This window comes from Rhinatrema bivittatum, chromosome 8 (assembly GCF_901001135.1).
Source record: "Rhinatrema bivittatum chromosome 8, aRhiBiv1.1, whole genome shotgun sequence".
NCBI classification, from domain to species: domain Eukaryota; kingdom Metazoa; phylum Chordata; class Amphibia; order Gymnophiona; family Rhinatrematidae; genus Rhinatrema; species Rhinatrema bivittatum.
In genome coordinates this window covers 90,091,738-90,114,587 of record NC_042622.1, presented here as the reverse complement: position 1 = coordinate 90,114,587, position 22,850 = coordinate 90,091,738, and the positions used below count along the sequence as shown (strand labels likewise).

At 46.4% G+C, this 22,850-nt stretch overlaps 1 protein-coding gene and 3 non-coding genes across 4 annotated transcripts; all 4 read right to left on the bottom strand.

Moving 5' to 3' along the window:
* Positions 1-700: 700 nt before the first annotated feature.
* Positions 701-22,849, bottom strand: RPL7A (ribosomal protein L7a). The gene is made up of 8 exons (XM_029613132.1): positions 22,757-22,849; positions 22,196-22,316; positions 20,640-20,789; positions 18,812-18,952; positions 12,585-12,664; positions 2,341-2,471; positions 1,585-1,654; positions 701-861 (listed from the first exon to the last, which is right to left on the bottom strand). Exons 1-8 carry the CDS (start codon positions 22,757-22,759, stop codon positions 757-759), a joined length of 801 nt encoding a protein of 266 aa, XP_029468992.1. The 5' UTR covers positions 22,760-22,849; the 3' UTR covers positions 701-756.
* On the bottom strand, positions 2,551-2,627 carry LOC115098415. The gene has a single exon (XR_003858503.1). It is a non-coding gene; the product is annotated as a small nucleolar RNA SNORD36 (small nucleolar RNA).
* Positions 12,794-12,870, bottom strand: LOC115098414. The gene has a single exon (XR_003858502.1). It is a non-coding gene; the product is annotated as a small nucleolar RNA SNORD36 (small nucleolar RNA).
* Positions 20,868-20,941, bottom strand: LOC115098416. The gene has a single exon (XR_003858504.1). It is a non-coding gene; the product is annotated as a small nucleolar RNA SNORD24 (small nucleolar RNA).
* Position 22,850: the final 1 nt, after the last annotated feature.

Genomic DNA, 22,850 nt, shown 5'->3' with positions numbered 1-22,850 from the left:
GACCACCAACATTCACCCATAAGGCAGCTGAAATACTGGCTGTAAGAAATAAGTAAACACTTACCCCAAAAACAACAGAAGATAGAAGGAATGTACAAGACAGACCTGTCACTGAAAAAGTTCTGCCTGCAAGTCTCCAGAGAAGCTGAACACAAGCTTTTTTTTTTTTTTTTTTAAACTTTATAACTATGATCCATCCAAGGAAATAATTAGAGAAAAACAAAGAATAAAGAAATTCTGTAAACTATCCTCTAAATGAACTGAGGAACCGAAGGTGCAACTGCCATCTGCTGGAGTCAGAGAAATACTGAATGTTTACAGAGGGCGCACCAGTTATCAGGGACTGCCCTCTCAGTTTTTGTTCTGACTCCATCTGCTGGAAGGGGGACATAACCCACAGTCTGGACTGATCCTGGTATGTACAGGGAACACTAAGCATTACATATATACTTGTTAATAATCCATGCTATTGGATTGAAATTAAGATAAAAAAAAATTCCAGCCCATGCCTATCACATTGGCCTTCTTATTAATGTCTATCTGTATGTGTTTGTTATGCAAGGTATGTGTTTGTTATGCAAGCTCACTAGAAAACAAAATTAGAAACTGCTGCAGTTACTGCTGACCTCGTATTAGTTTAGATTTCACCATTTTTAGGAAAAGCCCTAACTGCTCCCCAGGGCATAAAAAGAGCATCAGACAATTTTTGCTGTGATTTTATTTTTTATGTACAGAACACAAATAAGCTTGGAATATTCAGCCGAGTTTAGTGGCCAGTTCTTTAGCCTTGGCTTTCTCAAGTTTAGCGATGCGGGCCACAGACTTAGGACCCAGAATACCACCGCCCCAGTGACGCCGAATCTAAAAAAAAAAAAAAAAAAAAGAAAGAGGAAGTTAATAGCTCAGAGCCTAAAATATCAAACCAGCTTCTAGTAATTTTTTTTTTTTTAGGGCAAAGATCAACAGTCAGGGTGCAATAGCCTCAAGTCAGTACTACTGTACACTTCAAACTGGATGGCATAAGATCTTGGCACTTTTTTTTTTTTTTTTAAATAAATGATAAACCTACCAGATGGCTCACTACCAGCAGTATTATGCCATGCAGGAGATCTATGCATCAATTCCCAAGAGCAACTTGCCAACTTCAAACCAGAAAAGGCAGAATATGCTGCCGAGCCTTAGCTTATGGGCATCACTCAGTGTTGCAGCAACACCTACTGGCCAGCAAGGTGCATGCACATCCGACAGAGGCCAGCCAAGCACTGGCACTGCACTGACTGGGCCAGATAATGGAGGGAGGGCTTATGGCATCACAATCCCAAAGAAAGGCAGTTCAGATTTAACTGTAAACCCAAATAAAACAGGAGGAAACTATTGGGCAAAATCATTCACTGTTGTGATACTAGTGCTTGTACTGAAGCTTTCTTCATTTCAATTTCTCAGCTGCATGAAATTTGAGCCAGATATTGCTATACTATCATAGTACCTTGGTTTGCTTTAGAGCTGGGTTACCTAAAAGTCACAAAATGAGGTCCCTGCATCCAGGGAGCCAGAGATCAGCAGCCTTTAGACTGCAAATCTTACCTCATCGTATCTGTCATTGTAATTGGTCCGGACAGCCTCCACTAGTTTGGCCAGGGCTCCCTTGTCCTCACTGTGGAGAAAACGTGACCTCAGTGTATGCTCAATACTTTTTGGCTATATTTATCAAACCTTTTTTAGCTCTAGGTTAAAAAGCTCTTAGCACTTATGGGTGCTTCAGGTGAAGAAATTGTACATAATGTAACAAGGTTCATACAAAGGCTGATTTACCTCATTATTATGACCCACTATTCGAATAGGGCTTGTCAAAAAAAAAAAAGCAAAAAAATACTCAGGTGCCAGGTAGCCCAAAATTCAGGGCCTGGTACCTGACACCACACTGCAGGAAGGGGCAGGAGTACTTGTGACCTGAACTGGCCACATCTGAGCCAATATGTTAGGCTCAGTGGATTTCTGGTATGACTCAGCATGGCACATCTTATGTTCTCATATCCTTAAGCACAGCAGAAAGGCAATGTAGGAAAGGAAGGAGACCAAAAATGGCAAAAAGAAAAAGATAAGCAAAGAAATTAGATAAAATCATATTTTTCCTCATTTCTGAACAAAAATTTTTACTCCCAGCCAAATGCACTTAGTCTCAAAACAAAAAGGCTGACAAAATATGCCATGAGTTCCCAATTCAAAATTAAAGATGTTTATTCAAAGGCAAACTTTAATGACAAGAGGAAAACGGCTACCCATCTGCTCCCAACCTGATTTTTTACAAGATTGTTCCCATCACCAGGAGGCTAAACTTACGGGTTAACCTGCGTGAATGCGACACAGGTGCAGGTCTTTCTGTGAACCAGGCGGCCCAGCCTGGCCTTGCCCTTGATGATGCAATACGGGACCCCCATCTTACGGCACAAGGCAGGCAGAAACACAACCAGCTGCGGTACAAGGACAGAAGGAGTTAGCACTAGTAGGATCTGTTCTCCAGGATAAAAAAAGAAAAGCAAGCTTCAGGCAATCGCTCAGAGTTAAAAAGCTCATGTGTTTACTCTTCAGCTTGAGTTTCAGGTGAAGAAATTCATACATCATTGCAATTGCCGAGCTCCACTGCCCACATTGGGAGGGGAAACCCCTAGCAGTATTCTGTTTTGACTTAGTTCTTTTCAAGTGATTTTTCAAGCCTGAGGACATTTCAAGATTTTGAAAGCACTTCTTATGTAGCCATTTCTGGTAATTTAAGAAAACAAATCAGCTGTTGTACTTATTGCAGAACAGAAGAAACTGTCTAAATATCATGCCAGTGGGCACACCAAGGAGAAATTAATTCTTACCTGATAATAGTGTTTCCTTCAGCCCAACCAGACATGGATTTATGCCTCCAAATCAACAGATAGAGAAACTTAACAGGCTTGCTGATATCACCCTATTTATAGGCTCCTGTGCAGGCCTCAGCCAGATATTCTAAGAACAAGCTAAGAAACCTTTTTAAATAAAATAAACCTTTCCCTTAACCCCCTATGCAGAGGGCCTACTGAGGGAGAACAAACTGCATTGCTTGATAAGGTTTGTTATTTAATATCCATCATGCAGTCTAATGCACATTCTGAAAATGACTCAGGAGAATAATTCTCATGGCAGAACAGGGAGGGATACTGGATGGATGTGGCTGGATGAAAAGGAAGAAATTTTTTTCCAAGCATCTGGGTTTCATAACACTGTCAAGTCTGCTATTGAAGGTCAAGAGGAGAGTGCAAAGTAGTAAACGAAGACCAAGTCATCAGTCTACAAATCTCCAAAGGTGACACCAGGCTAAATTCTGCCTATGAAGATATTTAAACCTACCTATGACACTATCACAAAAGATGAGCATACCCTTCTCCACCAGAGCTTTTCCAAAGGGAGACATACTAGGTTAAGATGAAAAGGGCAAAACCACGCAAATCTTCACCTATCTGAAAAACCCAAAAAAGGGATCCCTAGACCACAGAGCCTGCAAATCTGAAATTAGTCTGGATCAGATTGCTATCAAAAGTTTTAAAAGTAAGTAGCTGAAGTGACACCTGAGGCTCTAATGCAGAGCTTTCCAAACTGTGTGTCGCAACACATTAGTGTGTCGCCTGCCGCGCTGTCAACGCTGACTCGAGTTTGGGCTTTTATTTTTTTCTAGCGATTCACTTTTTTTTTTCCCAGATCGTGGGTTGCTTATTATTGGGCAATTTTTGCTGTCAATCGCTGTTTTTTTGGGCATGGTGGGTGGGACTTCAGCCCAGCTGCCTCTGTCATTGGCTGCTGCTGCCGATGAAGCCTGGCCACGAGGAGTACCGACTGCAAGCAAGTGTCTGGTGATCATGGAAGATTTTTTGCATCACGGCAGGCTTGAATCCTGAAGGGAGTGAAGCACTTAACTGGCAACAATCAAAAAGAAGAGGTTCATGAGTGTGGGGGCCAGACATGTGCTGCGGGAGGCCAGACATATGATTTTGGGGGGGGGGAAGAGATGAGTGTGTGGGGCTTGATTTTTGGAAAATAGCGCTTGGAATATTATATGTTTTTAATATAAATTAAAGCTTTTCATGAGATAGGTTGTGTCGTGAAACATTTTATTTATGTATATATTTAAGGAAACATACATAAATTGTCGAAATACGTTTCATTCGTTTAACCTTTAACCTCTGGTTTGCTAGTAGACTGAATTACCGTGTCGTGAAATTATGTTTGTCTAAAAAGTGGGAGTGTTATAAAGCAAGGGAGAGATATATAAAAGGAGTAATATTGAATGAGAAAAAGATACTTGCTGTTTTTGGCATGGGAACGGTTGATAATATTAATTGATAAAAATGCGAGAATTGTTTCAATTGTATTAATAAACATTGTATGTATTTTAATATAAAAGGGATATATGGAATAGGAAATACAGTGTTTAGTAGTATAAGTATTTAATGTATAAAGGGATTTGTGCAATAGGGAACACTGAGTGTGAATGTGGTATGTGTGTTAATGATATAGGGATTTTAGATGATATATGTTATATGTGTGTGATCTAATTAAATAAATATTTATGAAAAGCAAAAACAGGTATATATTGTATATTTAATTATGTATGACTAATACCTGTAGGATAGCCCAAATGTTGTGAAATGTCTAAAAAGTGTGTCACCAACATGAAAAGTTTGGAAAGCTCTGCTCTAATGGATGACCAGCCAGATATGTCAACACCAAATTAAGATTCCAGGCAGGTACTGACTCTCAGACTGAAAATGCTTCACTCCGTATAGAAAATTAGATATAGCTGGATGAGAAAGATAGGAAAATTGGTTCTTACCTGCTAATTTTTGTTCCTGTAGTACCACAGATCAGTCCAGACTTCTGGGTTTTGCCTCCCTTCCAGCAGATGCAGAGAGAAATTTTCAGTCACTGGCACATAACCCAGCATAGCATCTGCAGTCCATCAGTATCCACTATGTACCCAAGCTAAGACAAGAAACCCCTGCAACAAATTTAAACAATATCCCCCCAACGAGCAGGGGAAGAGGAAAAACTTACAATAGACAGTAAAGAAACTTGAAGTAGCTATCAAAAACCTGTACTATTCTTCAGAAAAAGACAGATCAAGCAGACTCTCCAAATGATCTTTCCTCCACCGGGCAGGACTCTGGACTGATCTATGGTACTACAGGAACGAAAGTTAGCAGGTAAGAGCCAAATTTTCCTTTCCTTGTATGTACTCAGATCAGTCCAGACTCCTGGGATGTACCAAAACTTCCCTAACTGGGGTGGGACTGCGAGAGTCCCACTCAAAGTACACTTGCACCGAAATTGCTGACGTCTAAGACCTGGATGTCCAATTGGTAACGCCTGGCAAAGGTATGCAGAGACTTCCAAGTAGCAGCCCTGCAAATTTCTTGCAGTGACACTAGCTGACATTCTGCCCAGGTGGTGGCCTGGGACCAGGTAGAATGAGTCTTTAACCCCTCCGGAATAGGACAACAGCGACACGTGTAAGTGGAACTAATAACTTCTTTCAACCAGCGTGTGACCACAGCTTTAGATGCTTTCTGATCCTTTTTCGCACCATTCCATAATACAAAAAGGTGATCAGACAACCTGAAACTGTTAGTGACCTCTAGGAACCTCAACAAAGCTCTTCTGACATCCAGACGCCTTAATTCTGCTGGGAGCTCCACTGACTGCCCTAAGTGGAACACAGAGACCACCTTCGGCAAAAAAGATGGAACAGTTCTCAACGATACTGTGGAATCTGAAATGCATAACAAAGGCTCCCAAACAATATAAGACCTGTTATATGAATGTCAATTGAAATCAGAGTGTAAAGGAAATCCGAGGCCAGTAAAGGAGCCGCTAGGAGCAGCCGCTTTCAGCACACGGAGCTCCTCAGACCGCTTTCACAGCGGAACAGTCCACATTTGATAAACGAATTCTGCCATCATAGCACAAATTAATAGTGTTCCACGAGTCTCTCGAGAATATTCAGCCCTTGAAGAAGGAGCTAGTCTCCGAAACATCTAGATGTCTGCTGTGCAAGACCGACTACAGAACACAAGATAAGTGACATTAAAGGCTTTATTTCAGCCGTTATCAATGCAACAATCTGGAAGTGGACATTCTGGCATAAAGAGCTACATCACTGAGGTACCTAATGATTTTGAAGCCCAACTTTTGGCTCACAGATACGATAGCTGAATTACCTATCAGCATTGTATGAATGTACACTCGGATTTCAATTGACATTCATATAACAGGTCTTATATTGTTTGGATTTGGTTTCATGTTATATTATTTTGGGTCCCTTGTGTAGTGTGTAACAAAGGCTCCCTGCATGATAAGGCTTACAGTTCAGATATTTTCCTCGCCGAACAAATTGCCACCAAGAACACTACCTTGAAAATGAAATCCTTTATGATAGGGGTTTTAAGAGGTTCAAATGGAGCTGCACATATGCCCTAGAGAACCAAATTAAGGTTCCAAGATGGACACACCGGACAAATAGGTGGCCATAAGTACTTGACCCCCCTGAGAAAGTGGACAACATCCAGATGCGCTGCCAGGAGCTTCCCGTGAACCTTGCCTCGAAAACCCCCAAGAGCCAAGACCTGTACTTTGAAAACTAAATGACAATCCTTTAGTTAATCCTTTCTGTAGAAAAGTCAGAATCTGAGCCACTGATGTCCACTGAGGATTAATCCTTTGATCAGAGCACAAAGACTCGAAAAACCTCCACATACCCTGATATATGCCAAGGAAGTGGAAGTCTTTCGAGCCTGCAATAGCATAACGTCCTCAGGATAACCTCTCTTTCTTAAATGGTGCCTCTCAAAAGCCAAGTCGCTAGACAAAAGCGAGCCGTCTGATCCGAAAATATGGGCCCCTGGTGAAGTAGGTTCGGAAGATGCCCCAGACGAAGCGGACCGTCCACTGCTAGATTGACCAGATTTGTGAACCAAGGCCTCAAGGGCCAACTCTGGAGCCACCAGGATCACCCAGCCCGGATGGATCTCTATTCTCCTCAGTACTTTGCCCACCAGAGGCCAGGGCTGAAACACGTATATTGGCATGTTGCTTGGCCAAGGGAGAATCAGGGAATCTACTCCCTCTGTCCCTCGCTGTCTGTGACTGAAGAACCAAGGAGATTTGGCATTCCGCAGAGTTGCCATTAAATCCATATGTGGAACACCCCACCTGTGGGTAATGAGAGTCATCACTTCCTCCAATTCCCATTCTCTGGAATCCGTCCGCTGATGGCTGAGAAAAATTGGCTTGTACATTATTGGACCCTGCAATGTGAAATTCCGCTATCAAGGATAAATGCTGTTCTGCCCAACCCATCAGCATTTCTGCTTCCTAAGCCACCGCTCGACTCTTGGTACCGCCCTGACAGTTGATGTAAGCCACTGTTGTGACATTGTTGGACAGGATCCAGAATGGGCGATTGTGCAGAGGTAGGAACGCTTGGAGGACTAGCCGAACCGCTCTCTCATCTCCAGACGATTGATGGACCACGATGCCTCCCTCCAGCGACCATTTTCCTTGGACTGACTGAGATTGACATACGGCTCCCCAACTGGAGAGACTGGTATTGGTAGTAACCACTATCCACTGTGGTACTTCCAGGTCCATTCCACGGCCCACATGGTGGGGAGACAACCACGACAGATTGGATCTAGCTGAACTGGTAAGTGGTAGAGGGAAATGAAACTGCTCAGACACCGAATCCCATCATGACAACAACGCTTGCTGAAGAGGTCTCATATGAGCAAATGCCCAAGGGACGAGTTCCAGGGTCCATGCCATGGAGTCGAGAACCTATAAGTAATCCCAAACCCTGAGCACCTGAACCTGTATCAGAGAAAACTTGGGACTGTAACTTGATCATCCACTGCTCTGTGAAAAACACCTTTCCGACGTGGGTATCAAAGCATGCACCCAGAAAACTCAAGACTTGTGAGGGGAGGAGGTGGCTCTTGGAAGAGTTCACTATCCACCCCAATGAACTCAAGCAGTGCAAATCCAATTCCACTGCCTGCCTGCAAACGTCCTGCTACTTTGCAGAATCAGCCAATTGTCGAGATACGGGGCACCAACATACCCTCCTTCCGTAGGGCCACTGCCACTACCACTATAACCTTGGTAAAGATCCATGGCACCATCGCTAAACCGAATGGAAAGGCACAAAATTGAAAATGCTCTCCTAGGATCATGAACCGAATGGATCCTGATGTGCAGATACACCTCTATCAGATTCAAGGAAACCAAAAAAATCCCCTCTTCGTACCACCTCGATGACAGACCACAAGGTTTTCATGCGAAACTGAGGAACCTTGACAGCCCAAATCATTCTTCAGGTCAAGGATTGGACGAAACATCACTTCCTTTTTGGGAACCACAAAATAAATGGAATAACATCCTGTCTCTCACTCGTGCAGAGGAACAGGAACTATGGTTCCTAACATTCACAAGCGGTCGAGTCTGAAGCACCATCCGCTTCTTTTCTGCAGACGCACAGGAAGACACCATAAAGAAACTTCTGAGGGGCTGAGCAAACTAAAGCATAACCATTTATTTTATTTATTTTATACAAGCCGTAAAGCCCGTTAAAACGGGCTACATCCCTCTGTCTCTCACCTCCCCCTCATTCTCTCTCCCCTCACTCTTCACCACCCCCCTCCCCCACCCACCCACTCCTCTCCACCCTCCCTCTCCTCTCACTCAGTCCCCCCTCTCCCTCACTCCCTCCCACTCAGTCCCCCCTCTCCCTCCCACTCACTCAGTCCCCCTCTCCCTCCCTCCCTTCACCCACCTCCATTTCCTCCCGGCGCCGTAAGCGCGACTTCCCGCAACCCTCACCCGGCTCCATTAACTCCTCCCGCTCCTGCCGGCAGATCTCGGGGGGGGTGTCACTCCCGCGCCCCCCCCCCCGAGATCTGCCGGCAGATCTGGGGAGGAGAAGTAGCGGCACCGCGCGCGCGCGGTGCCGCTACTTCTCCTCCCGCTCCTGCCGGCAGATCTCGGGGGGGGGGGGGCGCGGGAGTGACACCCCCCCCCCCCCCGAGATCTGCCGGCAGATCTCGGTGGGGGGGGGCGCGGGAGTGACACCCCCCCCCCGAGATCTGCCGGCAGATCTGGGGAGGAGAAGCAGCGGCACCGCGCGCGCGCGGCGCCGCTGCTTCTCCTCCCGCTCCTGCGGCCCCACCGCCATTTTTTTTTTCCTGATCGACATCCTTGCCCGCACATGCGCAGTAGAGCTGCGCTCTACTGCGCATTTGCGGGCCGTCGGTCACAGGCCATTTATAAGGTAGATACCGATATTAGTAAGCAAACATCATACCGGTTTACATTACAACTGAAAGATCGAAAGTACAATGAACAAGGAAAAGGGGGCGGGTCTCTAAGTAATCAAAGAGAAAAGTTAGAGGGGAAAGTGCGAACAGTGAATAGTAAACTGGGTACAATTTTCAATGGAGTAACATATACACAATAAATAATCCTCTTTGTTGTATGGATAACATATATACAAGGGTCTTAGGGAGAAGTTAAGTACAGGGGTTCGGTAAGACTATGGCAAGCTTACTAGTGGTCAGGATGGCAAGGTTCCAGGGGAGGAGGAGTCTATTACGCTTAGAACCCACCAGTCTGATGTGATCTTGGCCCACTCCTTGTAAAAGACAACTCCCTATTATGGGAACTGAGGAGTGAGCCCGCCTCTCTTCATTGTGCAGGCTTAGATCCTCCAGACTCCTGGCTGGGGCCATCCCTGCCTGCTCTACAGGCATGAAAGGACTGCTTCCAGACCTGGGACCTGCCTCAGAGGCTTGCCTTTGCCCAGCAACCGGAACTCTGCTTTGCAGAAATCGCCTCTGGGCCCGATAAAGAGAACGCACTGAGAAAGACCCCTTGGGATTGTCAGGCAACTTGTGCACCTTATTCTCCCCCAAGAGCTTTATAAGCTACTTCAGATCCTCCCCAAAAAGGAGTTTGCCCTTAAATGGCAAGGCTCCAAGCTGAGTCTTTGAGGAGATGTCTGCTGACCAATCCCACAACCAAAGAAGTCTCCTGGCCAAAACTGTGCACATCATTGTTCTGGAAGTATGGATGAGATCATACAAGGCATCCATACCATAAGCGACAGCAGCCTTCTGATGCTCTGCCTGTTGAGACTGAGGGAGATAAATCCCTGCCTGCTGCAACTGCTGCACTCAATGCAGCAACACATGAAGCAAAAAAATTACTGCAAACTGCAGCCCAGCAGACCTCAAATATTTCAAGGTGGACCTCAGGCTTCTTGTCCTGTACATCCTTCAGTGCCACAGCCCCGGCCACAGGGATGGTCATCTTCTTTGTAATCGCCGAGACAGCGGCATCCACCTTCGGAACTCACAAGAGATCCAGTGTGTCCTCGGGCAGCAGATACAGCTTGTCCATAGCCCTGCTCACCTTGAGGCCAGTCTCCGGAGTATCCCACTCTCTGACCACCAACTGCTTGACCGAGCTATGAAAAGCTTGCCATGACCGGGTCCACTTCCTCCTGTTCAGTATTCCCTTGAGGGACTGCTATGCCCAGCTCCACCAGAAGATGTGGAATCAGGGGTCCCAGCTCTTCCTTATGAAAGAGGAAAAGTACCTTGGGATCATTGCCTTCTACCTCTGGGAAACACCCCAACTCCTCAACCAGACCCTGGATGCTCTGCTCCAGATCAGAGTCCAGTGAGCCAGCACCGGGGGATAACCCCCTTCTCAGATTCAGAGGAAGCATAGCCAGTGGCCCCCAGCGCGAATGAGTATGGATTAGTCGAATCCTAGTGGCCCCCTAGCCCTCTGCTTCGGTAGGGGGCCTGCCTTGCGCCTGCGAGAGGACTGGGCTGCTGTCTGACACACCAGAAACGCCTTTTGCATCAGAATGACGAACTCTGGAGAGAAAGGAACAAAGGTCTCAGTCCTCTGCCAGAGAATCAGAATCCTCCTACGATTGCTCTACTGCACGGCAGGCAGCCATTTTGGTTTTTAGCGCCATGTCTCCCGATTGCGCCCCGTGGTACTCCCCAATGAGGCCTCCCACATGCCATGTGTGCCGGACTGGGGTCCAGCGAGCCACTACCAGGAACAGATGCAATCCCCACTAGGAAGTTCCCAGGAACGCTGACAAGAGTCCAGTTGGCCCCACCAGAGCACAGGACTACACAAGGAACAAGACATTGCGGTTACCTCCCGGCACTAGAGTCGCAATTGACCCCGAACCCCTGGGTTAGCAGCCAGGCAACCGCCGCAGAGTCCTGCAGCTCCTGGCCCTGGCAGACATTTCCCACTGACTAGGCCCTCCCCAAAGTTTCTGCAAAGCTCTGCTCCTTTGTGTGTTGTATGCTTTTTTTTTTTAAAAAAAGCAACTTAAAGAAACTTTATTAAGCAGGTACTTCCCTGGTCCAGAGGAAGAAGGTCTAGAGGGTGTCTTGGAGGGTCGAGGGAGCCAGGACCCCTGGCTATCCATCGATTCGGTATACTGCAGGCGAACCCAGTCAGAGTTATCCAACCCCCCTGCGGTCCGGCTGCACCTGAGGGATGGCCCACAAAGATTCCTAACACCTCAGGCAGTGTCCATGATCTGGAACCTAAAACTACTGTAAAACAATCTTTTTTCCTTTTTTTTTTTTAAACTAACAGCCTGCAGGTGCATCTTTACCATCTGGATAACTTAGAAACCAAACCAAACCTATTTCGTGCCAAAATGTAAACCGTTGTGATGGTGCATTACTACATGGTATAGAAAAGTTTTTAAATAAATAAATCTGCTGCAGTCAGAGAAATACTGAGGGGTCCTGCAAGTGGCACTCTCAGTTAAGTAGCAGTGCCTCAAAGTTTTGTTCTTTCTCGATCTGCTGGAAGGGATGAATAACCCACTGATCTGGACTGATCGTAGACACCTATCTGATTGCCCGGGCTTCCAGGTGGTTTATGTTCCAGAGCAACTCTTCCTTGGTTCTATGCCCCTGGGCCATCAGTTCCTGACAGTGAGAGCTCCCTATCTCTGGAGGCTCGCATCTGTCACGAGGACCAGCCAATTCGATGGGGACAGGATTACATCCTTGCCCAGGTGAGCTTCCAGCAGCCACCACCAAAGCAGAGAACATACCTCCATCGGTAAGTAGAGGCAAACCGAATAGTCTTGAGACAGCGGGTTCCAAAGTGACAGCAGGGAGCGTTGAAGTGGTCACATGTGTGCCCTCGCCCACTGCTAGGAGACAGATAATGAAGGGCTGACGTCACACTAGATACACTGCAGGGGTGTATCTAGTGTGACGTCAGCTTTGAAACCTGACTGTCTCCATCTGTTAGCAGGGGAGCACATAACCCATTGTCCTGAGTCCATCTGGCTACATGCTAGGAAATTAACAATTAAGCCCTTGACTTTTGCCCAATTTCCTTATATTTGCTATTTACCTCTATATCTGAGCTAGCTAAAGCTGTTCTCTGTGCCCCCAGAGACAGTTATATAACCTGAGCAACAGAAAGGCAAGGGTATCATGTCTTAACATCTTGCTTACCTCAATTGGATCAACATCATGTGCAATCACCACTAATTGAGCCTTCTTGTTCTCGACGAGAGTAGTCACGGTGTTTACACCTGGATACAGAAGTCCCTGGTCAGTGTTAGCAAATTTATTACATCCTCAATCACAAATGCCAATATTCTCAATATTCTCTTGCAAAAAGCTGCAGTTGGCCTCAGGCAGATCAATCTAGACCAATTGCTATTGCTCAGGGTTAAAAAGCTCGTGTTTTTGATCTACACGCTTTATTTCAGGTGAAGAAATTCAGACATAATTGCAATAGCAGATCCAACAAAATGTGAAACAGAAGACACATACAAGGCCACACCACTTCCAACTGCCAGACTAGACCAGGAAGGTGGCCACCCCAAACATCTGAATCGTAAATTTCATATACCAAATGTTCAGCTGAAAGGTGCTAGGGACTTTAATATTCTCACAGATTTACAGCCAGCTATCCAATTTAGACATTTCACTGAAATATTGGGCCAAGGGAAAATAACTTAAGAGCAGCTGCAGTACTAGCTGAAATGTTCTGATAATGTTGATTGTTATGACCACCCTCCCTTTCATTTCAAGAATTTGAATTCTCCTTTTAGTTGCTCATTATCACCACCATAAATACAAGGAAACACAAAAGTACTTCTCCCCCCCCCCCCGAACTACAAGGTCGGGGAAGGACATTTTTTTCTTTTATTAAAAAGATCATGGCCTCCTTAAAGTATCCTTGTAAATATGTTAAATATAAGAATGCTGTATGATTTGGCAGCATGATTGTTCCTCATTTATACAGAAAAAGAACAATCAGAAGATCAAGACTGATAAAGGAAAATTGGTTACCTAATTTTCTTTCCTGTAGTACCACGGATCAGCCCAGACTCCAGGGTTTTACTTCCCCCTCCAGCAGGTGGAGACAGACCAATTTCTATGGACTCTGTCGTATACCCCTGAGATGCCATCTAGAGTGTCAGTATTCCACTGTACCAAGCAGAATAATAAAAGATTCACAACTTTCACTGAACAACCTTCCCCGAAGAGCAGAGGAAATGAACTCGTAACCAACTCCAAAACAATGCCCTATAATTCTGACCCTGAAAGGGGGGGGGCATATGAAACTTACAACCAGAAATAATGAACTACCGGCCGCGCAGACTCTCCCTGGGTGGGACTCTGGACTGATCCGTGGTACTACAGGAACGAAAATTAGCAGGTAAGAACCAATTTTCCTTTCCCTGTACGTACCCGGATCAGCCCAGACTCCTGGGATGTACCCAAGCTTCCCTAACCAGAGTGGGACTGCGAGAGTCCCGCTTGGAGAGCACTGGCTCTAAACTCCCCAGGTTCAGGTACCCGGACATCAAGTCTATAGTGTCTCGCGAAAGTATGAGTGGACTTCCAGGTAGTCGTCCTACAAATCTCTTGCTGCGCCACCTGACATTCTGCCCACGAAGTCGATTGTGAGCGCGTAGAATGATCCTTAAGCCCGACCGGAATCGGCCAGCCCTGTACAAGGTATGCCGACACAATAGCCTCCTTCAGCCACCGGGCGATAGTTGCCTTGGAAGCTTTCTGACCCCTTCTGGGTCCACTCCATAAGACGAAAAGATGATCAGACAAAAACTATTCGTGACCTCCAGGTAACGCAACAGTACCCGCTTCACATCCAGCTTTCGCAAATCTCTGGCCTCTGACGAAGAGGAATCTAAACCCGCAAAGGAAGGAAGTTCTACAGAGTGATTTAAATGAAAAGCAGAGACCACCTTCGGGAGAAAGGATGGAACTGTGCACAATGAAACACCCGCGTCTGAAATCCTTAAGAAAGGCTCTCTGCAAGATAACGCCTGAAGCTCTGAAATGCGCCTTGCCGACACAATAGCGACCAAAAACACCATTTTCAAAGTGAGATCCTTCAGGGTCGCCCACTTCAAAGGCTCAAAGGGGGCCGAGCAAAGGGCGCAGAGAACCAAATTAAGTTTCCAGGAAGGACAGGGATTCCGAACTGGAGGGCGCAAGTGTTTAACCCCTTTCAGGGACCTAGCCACATCGGGATGCGAAGCAAGCGCCAGCCCATGCACCTTACCTCGAAAACAACCTAATGCCGCTACTTGGACTCTTAAGGAATTAAAGGCCAGACCCTTGGACAAGCCCGCCTGAAGAAAATCCAGAACTTCTGGGATTGAGGCCTTGTCAGGACGAATGCTACATTCCACACACCAGGCCTCAAACACCTCCCAGACCCTAACATAGGCTCTGGAGGTAGAGGTTTTACAGGAGCATAAGAGTGTGGCGATAACCGCAGGCGAATAACCCCTCGAACTTAACCTCTGCCTTTCAAAAGCCATGCCGCTAGACAGAAGCGATCGACATCGCCGAAACAGATGGGCCCCTGGCGCAGTAGAGTCTGAGACAGAGGAAACCGCAGTGGACCGTCGACGGTTAGTCAGAAGATCCGCAAACCATGGACGCCGTGGCCATTCCAGAGTCACAAGAATCACTGAACCCGGGTGAACTTCTATTCGGCGCAACACTTTTCCGCCCACCGGCCACGGAGGAAAGACGTACAACAGAACGTCCCTTGGCCAGGGCAGAACCAGAGCATCTACTCCCTCCGCTCCCGGTTCTCGTCGCCGACTGAAGAAACGAGGAGCCTTGGCATTGCGGTATGTTGCCATGAGGTCCATGGATGGCTTGGTCCAACGCCGGCACAGAAGATGAAAGACCTCATCTGAGAGTTCCCACTCCCCTGGATCCAACTGGTTTCGACTGAGAAAGTCTGCCTTCACGTTGTCGACCCCGGCAATGTGGGATGCCGCAATCTTCTAAAGGTGCCATTCGGCCCCAGTGATCAGCAGCCGTGCCTCTGTCGCCACAGGACAGCTCCTGGGTCCTCTGACGACTGATATAAGCTACCGCTGTGGCATTGTCTGATACTATCCTCACCGACCGCCCTTCCACTAAGGGAAGAAGGGCCTGCAACGCCAGCCGAACAGCCCTGGTCTCCAAGCGATTGATGGACCAGGAGGACTCCATCTTCGTCCACTGGCCCTGCACCACCGCTCCCCGACACACCGCTCCCCATTCAGAGAGGCTGGCGACAGTTGTAACCACGATCCACGTGGGAATCTCCAAATCCTCTCCCCGACGCAAGTTGTCTGGATACAGCCACCAATGTAGACTGGCACGCGCCACGTCCGTCAGCGGTAATTGAAGCTGGAACTGCTGGGAAAGGACTCCAGCGGGAAAACTACGCAGACTGCAGAGGACGCATATGAGCAAAGGCCCATGGAACGAGTTCAAGAGTGGAAGCCATCGACCCCAGGACCTGCAAATAATCCCAGGCTGTGGGCTGAAGCATGGAACCGAATAAATCCACCTGGGAAATCAACTTGGAAAATCTCTCTTCTGTAAGAAACACCTTGCCCGAGGCTGTATCGAATCTGGCTCCCAGAAACTCCCAAGGACTAAGAAGGAATCAGTTGGCTCGTCGGGGTTTACCGCCCAACCTAAGGAAGTCAACCTCCGGAGGACCCGCTGGACTGCGGTCCTGCACAATTCCTCCAACTTCGCACGAATCAGCCAATCGTCCAGGTAGGGATGAACCAATACTCCCTCACGCCTCAGGGCTGCTGCTACCACCACCATTACATTGGTGAAGACCCTTGGCACTGTCGCAAGGCCGAACGGGAGTGCACAAAACTGGAAATGGTGATAGAGGATTGCGAACCGCAAGTACTTCTGATGATCCGGACGGATGAAAATATGCAGATAAGCCTCAGTCAGGTCCAACGATGCCAGAAACTCTCCCTTGTGGATGGATGCTATCACAGAGTGCAGAGTCTCCATCCTAAAACGAGGCACATTCAGCTTCCGATTGACCTATTTCAGATAGAGGATGGGGCGAAAAGTTCCTTCCTTTTTCGGCACAATGAAATAGATCGAGTAACGCCCGCGCTCAAGTTCTCCGGCTGGAACCGGAACTATCACGCCGAGGTCTAGTAAGCGCAGCAGGGTCTCGTGTACCGTTTGTCTCTTGACGGTACGCGCATAGGGAAACCACGAAGCGGTCGTGGATCGGCCATGCAAAATCTAAAGCATAGCCATGTTTGATTATGCTTAGGACCCATTGATCAGTCGATTGAGCTTCCTTCTCTCTCAGAGGTGGAGCGGGCTGATCCTATGGCGCGGGACTTAAGAAACTAGATGTTCGCAGGGTGCTGCTGCAATATCTCGAGGTTACGAATCCTTTCCGTGTGTTTGACCATCTTGTGTTGTGGAGTGGTCTGAAGAGAGGAGGTGCAGCCTTGAAAACTACGATGGCTCAAGGAGGCCATTGGGTCTGCATATTTGCTAGGTGGGAAAACTGTTCCCGTGGGCCTTCGGGCTCATTCTATGCGGTCTCATGCTGCTTCTTGTGCGGAATCTTTTCAAGTGTCACCTCAGGAAATTTGCAGGGCGGCTACTTGGAAGTCACTGTATGCTTTTGCAAGGCATTACTGTCTGGATGTCCAAGCCTCAACTTCGGGTGGATTTGGTGAGGGAGTGCTCCGAGCGGGACTCTCTGGTTCCCACCCTCGGTAAGTTGGCTCTGGTACATCCCAGGTGTCTGGACTGATCCGGGTACGTACAGGGAAAGGAAAATTAGTTTCTTACCTGATAATTTTCGTTCCTGTAGTACCACGGATCAGTCCAGGGACCCACCCATGTCTGTGTGTATTCTGAAGTAACGGAGAGTCCGCTCGTATGTTCATTTCCCTGGATATTCGTTATATTGTCATTCATTCCTTTGGTTCTGAGAGTTCTGTTCCAATTGGGGGTTTGGACTCTGCCTTTATAGGCGAAGCATAGTTAGTTAAGTAGTTTGGTTGTTTGTTCCATTCTTCTTTGACATTACATAAGACTGAGAGGCTGTGGGTGGCACCCTGGTATATGTGGCAGAGCCCGTCAAATCTTGCTCTGTCTCCATCTGCTGGTGCGGAGGCAAACCCCAGGTGTCTGGACTGATCCGTGGTACTATAGAAATGAAAATTATCAGGTAAGAAACTCATTTTCCTGCCGGTTGACGTACGCCACAGTCATTGCATTGTTGGATAGTACACGTACCACTCACTTGCGTACAATCGGCAGAAACACTTGGAGCACTAGCAGGACCACCCTCATCTCCAGGCGATTGATGGACCATTGCGACTCCTCCATCGACCAAGTCCCTTGGACCACCTGCAAATGGCATACCGCTCCCCAACCCGACAGCTGGCATCCGTGGTGACCACTATCCACTGAGGGACTTCGAGATCCACTCCGCGAGACAGATGCTCTGGGATCAGCCGCCAGCCAAGATTGGAACTGGCGGATTCTGTGAGCGGCAATGGTAGCTGAAACTGCTCCGCCTTCAGATCCCATCAAGACAGTAACGCTCTCTGTAACGGTCTCATATGAGCAAACGCCCAAGGGACCAACTCTAGAGTGGATGCCAAGGAACAGAGGACCTGCAAGTAGTCCCAAGCCAAGGGGGTCAGAAGAGACAATAGGCGTCTGACCTGTTGCATCAACTTGGCGATCATGTCTTCTTGGAGAAAAGCCTTCCCCAATCGGGTATTGAATCAAGCTCCCAAGAAGTCCAGAACCTGAGACAGGAAAAAGTTGCTTTTTGCCTGATTGATCACACATCCCAGTGATTCCAGAAGCCCCACAAGTCTCTCGACCGCCGCCTCGCACAGCTCCTTAGACTTCGCACGGATGCACTGCAAAAAACTATCCTCTTTCTCTTTTTGAAGCTTAGCCTACACCTTAACTAAAAGTGCAGACCACAGGTTTTGCACCACCTCCATCTGCTGGAGACAGAAATACTGAGTTGCAGGTGGCACACCAGGTTAAGAGGGGGTGCTTTACAAGTTTTTCTGTCTCCATCTGCTGGAAGGGAGGCAAAACCCGGCAGTCTGGACTGATTTGGGTACGTACAGGGAACGTCAGCTTTGAAACCTGACTCCATCTCCATCTGCTGGCAGGGGAGCACAATCCATTGGTCCTGAGACCATCTGGCTACTTCTAGGAAAACAAACCAATATTTACCCAGAAAAATGTTGAATCTTTTTTGCACTGATTTTTTTCCTGCCTGTTCACAGAAAAAAAGTCTTAGAAAGTTTCATAGGTATGCTCTCCAGAATCAGAGACAGCTGAACAGCAGCTCATTTCAGTATAAGAGGAGTTGAATTTGTCAGAAGTACCTGCTCTGATGACTGGCGGTCTCTTGGTAGGGGTATCACCCTTGCCTGCAGCTTTCTGCTCTGCACGGGCCAAAAGCCTCTGCCTCTTCTCTTGTTTGGTCTCAGGTCTGTACTTGTGGGCCAGTTTAAAAAGCTGTGTGGCTAGAAAGAGATCCACTGATTAGTTACAGCAGTGTTTTCTTGAACTACAGTACTTTTTTTAGGAAAGGCCCAGAACTGACCACCAACCACACTGTGCTAAGAAACATAGAAAAGAGAAACTGATAAAAGTCCTCAATGCCCAATCTGCCTTTTTTCCTTCTACCTACAGCAACATCATGGGTTCAATTCTCACTTTCCTTCCACAGATCCTTTTTTTGATTCATGCTTGACTTCCCAAATAGAACTCTCCCAGCCTACAATTCCATGCATTCACTACAATTCATAAAAAGAAATACTTTTACTACATTACAGATGTATTATGGCTCTGGGATATTTGTCTAATCTATCTCTAATATATATGGTTGCAGAGAACTTATGATGCAAACCCTGCTCCACCGAGTCCATAAAACCCCTTGGATTATCTAACCACCCACAGCCTAGCAAACCCTATGCATTATTTTTATCTACAGGGTTTGCAGCAAAGCAAAACTACATGGTTAATTTTGTTTTATTGCCACCTACCCCTCCACCCCCAAAGAGTATCCACACAAATTTCAGTTTTGTGGTTATTTTAATGTAAAAATATGCAAATAGTTGCCTCTCCCAACCTAACCCCACTTCCAAGAATATGCAGGATAAATATATGCATGTTGACCTGTGCATATTTTTACCCCCATAGAAGATGGGCAATATTCAAACTGCCCATTCTACCTGAAAACAGTATTTAATCTGCAGCGATGTTGAAATCCTCTGCTCAAGAGTGGCAGCAGCAAAAAAAATAAAGCAAATAAAATGCTACAAATTTAAGAAAGGTATATCATTCCATGATGAGACCACACCTTCAATAGTGTGCAGTTCTAGTTACTGCTTCTCAAAAAGATATACCAGAATTAGTAAAGGTACAGAAAAGGGCGACCAAATAAAATGATAGAAATTTAGGAAAGGTATGGAGAATAAAACAGAATATCATGTCTCTCCATATCACTCCATGGTGAGACCACACCTTCAGTTTCGTGTGCAGTTTCCCGCATCTCAAAAAAAGGTATACCAGAATTAGTAAAGGTACAGAAAAGGGCGACCAAATTGATAACGGGGATGGAATGATTCCCCTATGAGGAAAGGCTAAAGAGGTTAGGGCTCTTCAACTTGGGAGAAAGACTGCTGAGGGGAAATAGGATAGAGGTCTATAAAATGAGTGGAATGAAAACAAGTAATCACGAATTGGTTTACTCTTGTAAAAAAAAAAAAAAAAAAGGACAAAGAGGACATGCAATAAAGTTACTATTTATGACAAATAGGAGAAAATATTGGTATTTGCGACCTGGATTGGCCAGTGCTGGAAAGAGGAAACTGAGCTTGATGGACCTTTGGTCTGATCCAGTATGGCAAGTCTTGTATTCTTAAATGGCTTTTGTTATTGCCCTCCTAGTCTCAGAGCAAGGGAGGGGCCTATTCCTTTCCCTATCAGATGTACTAGCTCCAGAACAGAGAACTTTTCAGCCTTCAAAAGAACCAGCACACAGAACTCTATAAAAGCATGGTCAATATTCAGAACATGCTATAACTGAATGAAGCTCAGTAACACAACATAAGATCAATAACCGTCCAAGTTCAAATGTTGCTATCTCAGCATCTATCAATCACTACAAAATCGGGTCTCAAAATGGTTTTGATTCCCAGTATGCACCTGTCTGACGGTCCAAAGCCTGAGTGAACTGGTTGATTGCAGGTGGCACTTTTAAGCGCTTGTAAAGGATTGACCTCTGGCGCTGGAGTCTGATATAGCGAGGCCATTTCACAAAGCGAGTTAGATCACGCTTGGGTTGAATGTCTTGACCTGGAATAAAGACAGTACACCTTTAATATCAGATTCCATTCAACCAGGAGCACACTGCGATGGAGCTTAGGTGGAATGTGCATCAGCGATCTTGGTGGAAAGATCTGTCATCATATGACTCAGATAGCAAATATTCATTTACATCATATGCACATAAGAAACGGCCATTTGCTTAAATTTGTTTGGGGGAGGAGGGAAAGAAAAGTCAGTAAAAGAACAAAACTCACTAAGCCACCTGTATTCATCAAAATTTCTTAACATCCTTCATACCTACTCAGCAACAACTGGAAAATTATATTTCATTAGCTATTTCAGACCACCACCATATACAATTCACTTTATATTTAGACTCACAAAGTTCAGGATTACTGATCCTGAAGAAAACTGCTATTTTTAAAGGTTGTAACCCTTTTAAAAGGATTTACTTAAAGTTTTGTTTATTTTTCACTTGTTACCTATTTACCCTTTTCAAAGAAACCTCTCCAAGTGGGTACAATTTAAAAAACAGCAATTGAATTACAATAACATTCAGGCCGATACAGTAAAAATCGCAGGAGCGCGCCTGCTCTCCTGTGCGCGCGATACAGTAAATTTAAATTAGGGTCCGCAGCAAAAAGAGGCACTAGGGACACTAAGGCGTCCCTAGCGCCTCTTTTTGGACAGGAGCAGTGGCTGTCAGCGAGTTTGACAGCAGACGCGTCTGTTCTCCAGCCCGCTGACAGCCACAGGTTCGGAAACCGGCAAAATTGAGAGTCGGGTTTTCAACCCGCAAGCCCATTTAAAATTTTTTTTTTTAACTTTTGGGGCCCCCGACTTAATATCGCCATGATATTAAGTCGGAGGATGCACAGAAAAGCAGCTTTTACTACTTTTCTGTGCAATTCCCCGGCGCCAGCAGAAATTAACATCTACCTTTGGGTTGGCACTAATTTCTTACTGTATCGCACGGGAATACCTAATAGGGCCATCAGCATGCATATGCATGTTGCAGGCGCTATTAGGTTTGGGGGGGGGGGTTTGGACCCGCGTTTTCGCTCTATTACCCCTTACTGAATAAGGGGTAAAGCTAGCGCAGTTAACAGTGCACTCCGCACTGTACTGTATTGGCCTGATTGTAGGCAAAATTACATTGGTGACTACACAGGTCCCTTCTTCAAATGCCTGGATTATAGTAAATAGAGTATGAACTTGTGTTTTGTGCAATTGTACACATCAAAAATCTAAAACACTTTTGCTAGTTTGTCTCTATATCTCCACTGAATATTTACAGTAATAGGACTGTCCATTTTACCTTGGTTGGAAATAAACTCATAGTAATATTCTGGATAAAAGTATTAGCTTTACATTAAACAAAGGCCTTGATCTATAGAAACATCACATAAGCTGTCACCTGTGTAAAGACTCACCAATGCCATAATTTTTGGGCCTCTTCTCAAAGAGCGGATTGACAACCTTCTTAGCCTCGTGCTTCTTAACTACAGAAGGGGCTGGGGCTACCTTCTTCCCTTTGGCCTTCTTCCCCTTAGGCTGCAAAATAGTTATAATTAATAAATTCGCTAGCCACAGAATCAGACAGACCTCAAACAATTCAACACGATCCTCCCCAGCAGCTGTGAACGGCAGGTCCTCGGGCCGTACATCATACTCCTACTTGTTTCAAAGTACCAGTCGGTTTCCTGCGGCAGGAGGAGGAGAACGAGAACAGGAAGGATTCAAGTTACCATAGCGCGGTCCCTTCCCTTCCCACACCCATTGTGCCCTGGTCGCGGTCCTGGGGGGGGGGGGGGGCATAACCCTGCAACAGGACGGATTTTGTATCGCGGGAGATCAGCAGCCCTACGAGTAAGGGGCTGCATCAAAGAAGAAAAAAATCGTGATCCCTCTCGGAACGGCTGAGGAGCTGGTGTGGTTGCATGGAGCCGGATGCGGGCGGATGAAACTCCAAAAGAAATCGAAAAGCTACTCACCATGGCTGACACCGACAGAGAAAGGAAGTATGAAGCATGCCGGGTAATATTTGTAAGCACGCAACAAATATCGCGAGAGCTCCGGCGCGGAAGT